Below are 11,182 nucleotides of genomic sequence, written 5' to 3'. Positions count from 1 at the left end.
ATTTTCTTTCATAATATAACATTTGACATACATCACATGACAATACAAATAACACATAAACATCACAATATAAGCCTAACACATTCAATATGGTACCTGCTAGCATGTCTTTAACTATCTTTATAAGTATCCTAATTCAAGTCACATTAAGATCAATATTGAAGTCAGGGTAAAAAATAGTCAAACTGTAACGACCCGAAATTTTCTACTTAATTTAAGGTCGCTACTGTATACATACCATAAACATTGAATGCGGAAGACTTCATTTAAATTCCATAAAACATAACCTTTAACTTAAAAACACAGCCATGGACTTACGTGTTTCGAAAACATCTTTAAAACGACACAACAAAAGACCCGAAATAAAATAAATAAGCGTTTAAGTTTAAAACATCCTATTCTATCCTAAGTCTAAGAAAATAAATACCACTATCCTATGCATGTGCCATGATCTCGAGTTGCGATGCCGTCGTCAGCCGTACAGGAATGTCTTGCCTTAACCTGAAAAATGTAGTAGCACATGGCTTGAGTATTTAAAGAAATACTCAGTAAGTGACCCCACTATTGGGGTTAAATGCAACAATCACATGCAATGAAATGATGGGACCTATCTTTCGTTTCGTTTCGTTTCGTTTCGTTTCGTTTCGTTTCGTTTCGTTTCGTTTCGTTTCGTTTCGTTTCGTTTCGTTTCGTTTCGTTTCGTTTCGTTTCGTTTCGTTTCGTTTCGTTTCGTTTCGTTTCGTTTCGTTTCGTTTCGTTTCGTTTCGTTTCGTTTCGTTTCGTTTCGTTTCGTTTCGTTTCGTTTCGTTTCGTTTCGTTTCGTTTCGTTTCGTTTCGTTTCGTTTCGTTTCGTTTCGTTTCGTTTCGTTTCGTTTCGTTTCGTTTCGTTTCGTTTCGTTTCGTTTCGTTTCGTTTCGTTTCGTTTCGTTTCGTTTCGTTTCGTTTCGTTTCGTTTCGTTTCGTTTCGTTTCGTTTCGTTTCGTTTCGTTTCGTTTCGTTTCGTTTCGTTTCGTTTCGTTTCGTTTCGTTTCGTTTCGTTTCGTTTCGTTTTCCCTACGGTGTAATCCTAACAGGTAATCGTGGACGTGTACCATATACTCTACACGCAGCCCATACGTGCGAGTATGAGCTCACCAGCTAGTTCGCACACCGCTGAGCCACTGTCCCTAGCCGGTGGGCATGCTCTGGGGGCCCACCGGGACCCGTTAAAACTAAAACCGTCACGGCAGCGCTATGCAGGGCATAACGATCGTTGTCCTGCCATTTGGATGTACGCGTCCGTACCCTCGTGATGGGATAGGGGTATCCCCCCAAATGCATGATCACACAATATGCATGAGGTCCCACTAGTCCTACAGTCATCATTTAATGAACATAACCCCGTGTCACGTTTTCATGCTTACATGTCATTCTCATTCTCATTCTGTTACATATCATACATATTCCTAGCGGGGTTATGTATCATGCAATTTACCGTATTTCATGTCATACAATTCACATAAAATAACATAACATAACATAACATATAGGAAGCATATCGATCCTCAGACAATTCACACATATCAATATATATGACACGTGCAGAACCACAGGGCACGTGTCAACATCAAATATAACCATGCCGATAGTAAGGTCACTTACCTGGCTAGCTTAAGTCGTTGTCACGAATATATCTTTAACGAAAGTTTGATTCCGTCCTTTGAAATCTGGGTCAACCTATATGAGCCCATGACATTAGTTTCGGGTTTGAATTCTACAACATTATTTCTCTAATTTACATTGGTTCATTGTTAGAAGTCTTGAAATGTTATATATCTATAATTATATTTTCATGGTTACTAATTTACATTGGTTCATTGTTACTGTGGTATAAAAAGTAGGTACAACTTAGTTATTCTGAGCTTTACTGTTTTCTCTATTTACGGTCTGTATTTACCTTTCCCTTCATATTTAGTTTGTGGTTTTTAATTCCCTAATCTCTTTTTTTTTTTTTTTATTTGTTGCCTTTTAATTCTGTTCTCATGTATTCCAAATTTACAGTGGATCTCTATCATCTGTTTCATATTCATAAGTTTTCTTGGTCATTCTATCTCTAATCTATTCATATTTAATATAATATTACTAATATGACATGATTGACTAGAATTGTATAAATGATTTGACATTTAATTTCTAACTAAAGATGGATCATAATAATAATTCAACAACTATAATTGGTTGTGATTTCTAAAAAAAAAATAGGATAAAAGAAAATGAAGATTTAATACATACCTTATTGATCAGATCTATCTTCACGTAAATCTTCAGCAAACCTCAACTTGGGTAAATGTTTTTTTTTTCTCAAGTAAATCTGACAATTATTGTTTTTCTTTTTCTGTTTGCAGTAACTGTTACTTTCTGGCGTCACGATAGGTTGAGGAGAGACAATTGTGGGAAGGGATGAGAGCTTAGCGGAGAGAAGTGGGAAAATGTTGTTTTTATTTGTTTATTTATTTATTTATTATTAATATTTTAACTACCTTATTATAATTATTTTTATTTGTTTTTTTATTTTTTTATTTTTGGCTGTTACACAAACAGAAGCCGAATGGACGAAAAAGGAGTTCACCACGTGCCTCACTTGCCTATACACATACTTGGAGGGCCCTTTACATGCTTAGTTATGTGCAAGTATGGATGCGCCTATAGGAGAAGTGACAGATTTGAGCGGTAAACTTCACCATGAGATTGGTGGGGAACCAAACCCTGGTGAGGGCGTCGTCCAATTTAACAATGTAAAGATTCTGAAGCCCAAGTCTTTCTGTGGGGTTTGAGATGACAAGACTCTAGAGAACTTTATCTTTGACCCCGAAAAGTACTTTCAAGCCACAAATATTGTGCAAAAATCACGTTGACAGCAACACTTTCTTTCAAATAATTTTCAATGCATTTTTCGCTCATATTTTCTAAAACATTTCTCTCAAACGTGACCCGAGGCTTGAGCATACACTAATATTGTCTGCGAAATTTGAGTTTTACACGACTGACTTGTTCGCTAGGTTAGAACAAGTGTCGCACAATCGTTGTCCCACTGCCACAAGAATATGATTGTGACACAAGACGCGCATCTCCTCCCTTCTATTGACACGTAGCTCGTACCATCGCCTGACATACAAAGCCTGTCACAAATCGACATGTGTCCCACTCCTTCGTTGCCACGCTTCGCTCTGATTGCCTAACACATTTATGTTCCTTCACCGCTTGCATATGATCCAAATTTCGATTAGTTTTCCATTATTTTCAATTTTCTTCCTCCACCAACTTGTAGAGTTTTAATCCATCTATTCAAAGTGATTTTTCTTGTACATTTTAATCAACTATAAAAGAAAACAAACACACTCAATGGTGGTAGAAGACATATTCATATCGTTTTACGGTTAACTGAAATTTTGACTTCTGGTCTGATTCAACTCTAACATCCTTCACAAAACTGATGCACAATCGAATTTGGAGAAAATCTCTCGAATTTGGATGAAAACTAAAACTCTTACTTCTCAATCGTCCTCGTTTCTTAACTGTAATGGAGTATCCAAAATCCCAAATTAAATGTCTTAACTTGCTGGACAACTTTCACGAATGGATTGTGGCCTGAAAACGCCTCCGTGTGGCCAGATCGGAGCACCCACAGTGGTGGCCTCTTCCCTAACCTTTGTTTTTCTTTCTCTTCTTTCTTTTTTATTCTTGATTAGCATTCTGATTAGGGTTCATCCAAACCCCTAACTCGGACACGGAGGGTCAAAACGACGATATTACCTCTCAAGGTTGACTTTAAACGATTTTCTCATTTTCTCATTTTTTTTTTAAAAGAAGAACATGGTTTCAATCCTTAGATTGATGGTAAATATATTTTTTTGAACGTCTTTTTTAACCTTTTGATCTATAGTGTTATTAACGTCTTCATCCATATATTGATTACATTGTTAAAAACTTCAAAAATATTAATACTCAACTTAAAAAAAAAAATTTCTCAACTTCTTTTATTTTTTTTTATAAAGTTAATGGTTAATGCTATTTTTCAAATTCCATAAGGTATTTTTGAAACCTACATTAGTGTTATTAAAATTTTGAAAGCTGAATAATATTTTTTTTTTAAAATAAAATATAAAATTGAGTGATATTTTTATTTTTAATTTAATATAAAATTTACCAATTCTACGCAAATTTGAACTTAGAAGTTACAATGGAGATGGTGAACTTTCCATAGAAGGTTTCATTTTGTGTTGGATTAATATGAACAGATTAATCCATGAGTCGATCACCCATGGTAGCACAAAATCATTCAACGCCCTCATAAATCGCCTCTCTTCTCAAGCCGCTCACCACCAAGTTCTTCAAACCTACATTTCTATGCTAAACACAAACACCCCCCCAGATGCTTACACCTTTCCTAGCCTTCTCAAAGCTTGTACCCTTTTGAACTCGTTTTCAAATGGCCTCTCCATTCATCAATCTGTCATCGTTAATGGCCTCTCTCACGATTCCTATATTGGGTCTTCGCTCATTAGTTTCTACGCGAAATTTGGGTGCATTCATCTTGGTCGCAAGGTGTTCGATACAATGCCTGAAAGAAATGTTGTTCCTTGGACTGCCATTATTGGCTGCTATTCACGGCAGGGAGACGTTGGCATTGCTTTTACAATGTTCAAACAAATGCGGGAGAATGAAATCCACCCCACTTCTGTTACCTTCTTGAGTCTTCTCCCTGGAATTTCAGAGCTTCCCCTTCTGCAAGGTTTGCATTGTTTGATTATTTTATATGGTTTTGGGTCAGATTTATCTCTATCAAACTCCATGGTGAGTATGTATGGTAGATGTGGCAGCGTTGATTATGCAACAAGTTTGTTTGAGTCGATGGATTCTAGAGACATAGTTTCTTGGAATTCATTATTATCAGTCTATTCCAAAATTGTATGTATTGAAGAAATACTGCAGCTTGTACATTCTATGAGGATTGAAGGCATCAAACCTGACAAGCGGACATTTTGCTCTGTTTTGTCTACCTCTGCCACAAAATGTGATATTAGATTAGGTAAGCTGGTGCACGGTTTGGTTCTTAAACATGGGTTAGATATGGATCAACAAGTAGAGACCACACTCGTAGTTTTGTACTTGAAATGTAGCTGTTTGGATTTTGCGCTTAAAGTTTTCGAATCAACTATTGAAAAGGATGTTGTCCTGTGGACAGCAATGATTTCAGGACTCGTTCAAAACGATTGTTCCGACAAGGCATTGGAGGTCTTCTATCGTATGGTGGAATCAAACGTAGAGCTGGGTACTGCTACCTTGGCTAGTACTCTGGCAGCTTGTGCTCAACTTGGTTGTTACCATATTGGTACCTCAATTCATGGTTATATATTAAGGCATGGAATAATGTTTGACATCCCTGCTCAAAACTCCCTTGTCACCATGTATGCAAAGTGTAATAGATTGGAGCAAAGCTGTGCAATTTTTAATAAGATTGTTGAAAAGAATTTGGTTTCTTGGAATGCGATTATTGCTGGGCATGCGAAAAATGGTTATTTGAGCAAGGCTATCTTTTTCTTCAGTGAAATGAGAGCAACAAGCTTTCAAAGGCCTGACTCAATAACTGTGACCTCACTTCTTCAAGCTTGTGGTTCTGCTGGTGCACTTTGTCAGGGAAAGTGGATTCACAACATCATTTTTAGAAGTTCGCTTATTCCGTGCATTATGACCGAAACAGCGCTAGTTGATATGTACTTCAAATGTGGAGACGTAGAGAATGCTCAAAAGTGTTTCGACTATATGTTGCAAAAGGATCTTGTAACATGGAGTACACTTATTGCAGGATATGGCATTAATGGAAAAGGGGAAATTGCTTTGAGAAAATATTCAGAGTTTCTTGGCACAAGGATGGAACCGAATCATGTTATTTTCCTTTCAGTTCTTTCTGCTTGCAGCCATAGTGGGCTTATTAACCAAGGTTTGAGCATATACGAGTCGATGACTAAAGATTTCAGTATGCCAACAAATCTCGAGCATCGAGCTTGTATCATTGACCTCCTTAGTCGAGCTGGAAAGGTTGAAGAGGCATATAGCTTCTATGATAGGATGTTTGAAGAACCCTCAATAGATGTTTTAGGCATACTCCTCGACGCTTGTCGTGTAAATGGCAGTGTCGAACTTGGTGAGGTTATTGCTAGAGATATGTTTGAATTGAAGCCTGTGGATGCTGGAAACTATGTGCAACTGGCTCATAGTTATGCCTCCACTAGTAGATGGGATGGAGTGGAGGTGGCATGGACCCAAATGAGATCTCTTGGTCTAAAAAAGCTTCCTGGATGGAGTTGTATTGAGGTTGATGGAACCAGTTTTACATTTTTTTCAGTTCACAATTCGCATCCTAAGATTGAAGAGATAGTGTGGACAGTGAAATCATTGAGCAAGGATATTAGAAAGATGCATATCGAAAGTGAAATTAGCCAGGACTCTTAACCATCAACATGCTTATGCATGTCATATTTCATAATTCTCCAACAAAGGTAAACTTATTTTCTATTGCAACAATGAATTCAAAGCAGCTGAGAAAAGGGCCATGTTCAAGGGAAAGCCAAAGTTATGTCTGCTTGTCCAAAAGTTGATGAATAGAAACAAAGTAAAAAGTGCATATGGCATTATCAAGAAAAATGATCTTTGGATGGAATTCCTCGATATCTATTAGAAGTGTAAAGAGAGGTACTTTGATGACCCTATGCTGCATTTTTGTGCTTTGAACTCAAATTTTCATGTCTTTGTGCTTTTGGTATTGGTCTGTCTCCATTGGCTGAAAATCTTATGAATACTTTGATGGCTGCAGGATTCATCCGCTTCGTAAAGGCACCTTATGGGGCTCCCGTGCTATTCCAGAAGAAGAAGGATGGGACATTACGTCTGTGCATCGACTACAGAACTTAAAATAAGGTGACAGTACGTAGCAACCCTTACTGATAATACTTGACTTGCTAGACTTGAATTGCCTCAAAATGTAGTATAGGGAGACCAAGTAGTCATCAAACCTCTCCCGACTAAGTATTGTATTTTCTTGCCCACATATTTTCAATGCAATTGACTTCCACAATGCTTAATTTCAACTTGTTTTCAACGATTTTCTTCAACCACGTTTTCTTAATTTTCAACTTATTGGCTTCTTATCTATTTTCTAAAATATGTATATATATATACACACACGCACGTAATCTTAATTGGTTTCTTAATTTATAGGTCTCCGTCATGGATAACCCGGGGAAACCGAAGAAAAAGGAAAGACAAAAGCAAAAGGGAAGCGGAGATTGCAATGAAGTTGAATATCTTGATTCTTATGGTACACTTCTATCCTTGTGCACATATTCATTTAAATCAGAATTATATGTTAATCCTTCATGTGTTTGCATTGGAATAGCCAGTGTGTTTATGTGTATATGGATGATGCAGGAAATTATGTGTTTGAATATCCTCCTCAATACTTATATCACACTTCTTTTTTTTCATATATATTTTTCTCAGGTGGATCATATTGCTCTCCTCATAAACTAAAAAATGGTTATAGAATTAATAACCAAATTAATTATTCTTATTTAAAATTGATTTATTTTGGTTATTAATCCGACGTTTGATGATTTATATTATCATTTTGATACATGAATTATCCTTATATAAAAGGTTGTCTAGGATGATTGAGTATATTGGAATTTGATTGAGTTTGTATATCACATTGTATTTGTTGCTGTGACATTTGAGAGAAACTTTTGTTGAGAGACTTTGTAGTGTGAGAGTGAGATATTCACTTTTTGATTATTAAGTTAGTTGCTACATGTGGATGTAGGGAAATTTCTTCTCTCCGAACCACGTAAATTCTTGTCTCTTTGTTTAATTTCTGTTCGTAGGTGTGTGAGTACATTCGATCTTGCTTCCACTATTAGTACAACATTATGGAATGGATCATTGAGGCGTAGTTTGAATTTAAACCAATAACGTTTCCAATGCTCTAAATTTTAGGTCAATTTGCAAAAAAATCTCAGTGAAGACCTTCACAACTATGTAAAGGTATTTCCCAGCATTTGTAACACATTCAAGATGGTATTTATGTTTTCATTATGGGGTAACACAGAATATTACCACACTCATTTCCTCCATACTCTAACTAACGTCTTAGGAAGACTTTGCACACAAAATTTATCTAGAACAAGAAAATCGAGTACAAATCATCCTCCTCGTCTTCACTCCTTGGAACTGAAAACTCCTTCCCAATAGGTGTCAAAATATTCTCTCTTTCTTATGGCAATCATCAATACCGGCATGATGAATAGGCACCAAATCCATACATATTTAGTACTATTAATACGAGTTTTCTGGCGACCGCCGAGTTTTGCGGATCCCACGCGAAACGACAGCTATTCCTCGCTCAGCCTTCAGCCCATGACTCTCAGAACCTATCAGAGTACCTGCAAACAGAGAAAAGAAAGGAAATACGAGAGAGAGAGAGAGATTTCAGATAACGTCGGCGAGTTTCCAATTTCTCCGATGAGTCCCAAACCACCCGAAAACCGACGGCAAACGCTCAGTTACCACNCCCTGCTCAAAACTCCCTTGTCACCATGTATGCAAAGTGTAATAGATTGGAGCAAAGCTGTGCAATTTTTAATAAGATTGTTGAAAAGAATTTGGTTTCTTGGAATGCGATTATTGCTGGGCATGCGAAAAATGGTTATTTGAGCAAGGCTATCTTTTTCTTCAGTGAAATGAGAGCAACAAGCTTTCAAAGGCCTGACTCAATAACTGTGACCTCACTTCTTCAAGCTTGTGGTTCTGCTGGTGCACTTTGTCAGGGAAAGTGGATTCACAACATCATTTTTAGAAGTTCGCTTATTCCGTGCATTATGACCGAAACAGCGCTAGTTGATATGTACTTCAAATGTGGAGACGTAGAGAATGCTCAAAAGTGTTTCGACTATATGTTGCAAAAGGATCTTGTAACATGGAGTACACTTATTGCAGGATATGGCATTAATGGAAAAGGGGAAATTGCTTTGAGAAAATATTCAGAGTTTCTTGGCACAAGGATGGAACCGAATCATGTTATTTTCCTTTCAGTTCTTTCTGCTTGCAGCCATAGTGGGCTTATTAACCAAGGTTTGAGCATATACGAGTCGATGACTAAAGATTTCAGTATGCCAACAAATCTCGAGCATCGAGCTTGTATCATTGACCTCCTTAGTCGAGCTGGAAAGGTTGAAGAGGCATATAGCTTCTATGATAGGATGTTTGAAGAACCCTCAATAGATGTTTTAGGCATACTCCTCGACGCTTGTCGTGTAAATGGCAGTGTCGAACTTGGTGAGGTTATTGCTAGAGATATGTTTGAATTGAAGCCTGTGGATGCTGGAAACTATGTGCAACTGGCTCATAGTTATGCCTCCACTAGTAGATGGGATGGAGTGGAGGTGGCATGGACCCAAATGAGATCTCTTGGTCTAAAAAAGCTTCCTGGATGGAGTTGTATTGAGGTTGATGGAACCAGTTTTACATTTTTTTCAGTTCACAATTCGCATCCTAAGATTGAAGAGATAGTGTGGACAGTGAAATCATTGAGCAAGGATATTAGAAAGATGCATATCGAAAGTGAAATTAGCCAGGACTCTTAACCATCAACATGCTTATGCATGTCATATTTCATAATTCTCCAACAAAGGTAAACTTATTTTCTATTGCAACAATGAATTCAAAGCAGCTGAGAAAAGGGCCATGTTCAAGGGAAAGCCAAAGTTATGTCTGCTTGTCCAAAAGTTGATGAATAGAAACAAAGTAAAAAGTGCATATGGCATTATCAAGAAAAATGATCTTTGGATGGAATTCCTCGATATCTATTAGAAGTGTAAAGAGAGGTACTTTGATGACCCTATGCTGCATTTTTGTGCTTTGAACTCAAATTTTCATGTCTTTGTGCTTTTGGTATTGGTCTGTCTCCATTGGCTGAAAATCTTATGAATACTTTGATGGCTGCAGGATTCATCCGCTTCGTAAAGGCACCTTATGGGGCTCCCGTGCTATTCCAGAAGAAGAAGGATGGGACATTACGTCTGTGCATCGACTACAGAACTTAAAATAAGGTGACAGTACGTAGCAACCCTTACTGATAATACTTGACTTGCTAGACTTGAATTGCCTCAAAATGTAGTATAGGGAGACCAAGTAGTCATCAAACCTCTCCCGACTAAGTATTGTATTTTCTTGCCCACATATTTTCAATGCAATTGACTTCCACAATGCTTAATTTCAACTTGTTTTCAACGATTTTCTTCAACCACGTTTTCTTAATTTTCAACTTATTGGCTTCTTATCTATTTTCTAAAATATGTATATATATATACACACACGCACGTAATCTTAATTGGTTTCTTAATTTATAGGTCTCCGTCATGGATAACCCGGGGAAACCGAAGAAAAAGGAAAGACAAAAGCAAAAGGGAAGCGGAGATTGCAATGAAGTTGAATATCTTGATTCTTATGGTACACTTCTATCCTTGTGCACATATTCATTTAAATCAGAATTATATGTTAATCCTTCATGTGTTTGCATTGGAATAGCCAGTGTGTTTATGTGTATATGGATGATGCAGGAAATTATGTGTTTGAATATCCTCCTCAATACTTATATCACACTTCTTTTTTTTCATATATATTTTTCTCAGGTGGATCATATTGCTCTCCTCATAAACTAAAAAATGGTTATAGAATTAATAACCAAATTAATTATTCTTATTTAAAATTGATTTATTTTGGTTATTAATCCGACGTTTGATGATTTATATTATCATTTTGATACATGAATTATCCTTATATAAAAGGTTGTCTAGGATGATTGAGTATATTGGAATTTGATTGAGTTTGTATATCACATTGTATTTGTTGCTGTGACATTTGAGAGAAACTTTTGTTGAGAGACTTTGTAGTGTGAGAGTGAGATATTCACTTTTTGATTATTAAGTTAGTTGCTACATGTGGATGTAGGGAAATTTCTTCTCTCCGAACCACGTAAATTCTTGTCTCTTTGTTTAATTTCTGTTCGTAGGTGTGTGAGTACATTCGATCTTGCTTCCACTATTAGTACAACATTATGGAATGGATCATTGAGGCGTAGTTTGAATTT

The 11,182-nt window shown here is 36.7% G+C and overlaps 1 protein-coding gene across 2 annotated transcripts; it reads left to right on the top strand.

Moving 5' to 3' along the window:
* The first annotated feature begins 4,226 nt into the window (after positions 1-4,226).
* On the top strand, positions 4,227-10,744 carry LOC111784234 (pentatricopeptide repeat-containing protein At4g04370). Of its 2 annotated transcripts, XM_023665021.1 has the most exons (4): positions 4,227-5,465; positions 8,651-9,917; positions 10,039-10,142; positions 10,443-10,744. In XM_023665021.1, the coding sequence occupies exons 1-2, from the start codon at positions 4,270-4,272 to the stop codon at positions 9,675-9,677; spliced, it is 2,223 nt and encodes a 740-aa protein (XP_023520789.1). In that variant the 5' UTR covers positions 4,227-4,269; the 3' UTR covers positions 9,678-9,917; positions 10,039-10,142; positions 10,443-10,744. The 2 variants fall into 2 exon arrangements, with proteins under 2 accessions (XP_023520789.1, XP_023520788.1); XM_023665020.1 differs by lacking the exons at positions 8,651-9,917; positions 10,039-10,142; positions 10,443-10,744 and adding exons at positions 6,854-6,957; positions 7,258-7,559 and having other exon boundaries at positions 4,227-6,732.
* The last annotated feature ends 438 nt before the right edge of the window (positions 10,745-11,182 follow it).

The sequence above is a fragment of the Cucurbita pepo genome, unplaced genomic scaffold, assembly GCF_002806865.2.
Source record: "Cucurbita pepo subsp. pepo cultivar mu-cu-16 unplaced genomic scaffold, ASM280686v2 Cp4.1_scaffold000176, whole genome shotgun sequence".
Taxonomy (NCBI): domain Eukaryota; kingdom Viridiplantae; phylum Streptophyta; class Magnoliopsida; order Cucurbitales; family Cucurbitaceae; genus Cucurbita; species Cucurbita pepo.
This window is presented reverse-complemented; position numbering and strand designations above follow the sequence as displayed.

Coding starts and splice junctions, on each gene's coding strand:
- LOC111784234 (XM_023665021.1), top strand. CDS start 4,270: ATGAACAGATTAATCCATGAGTCGATCACCCATGGTAGCACAAAATCA. Junction 5,466..8,650: donor ATGTATGCAAAGTGTAATAG/ATTGGAGCAAAG, acceptor AAAGTGTAATAG/ATTGGAGCAAAGCTGTGCAA.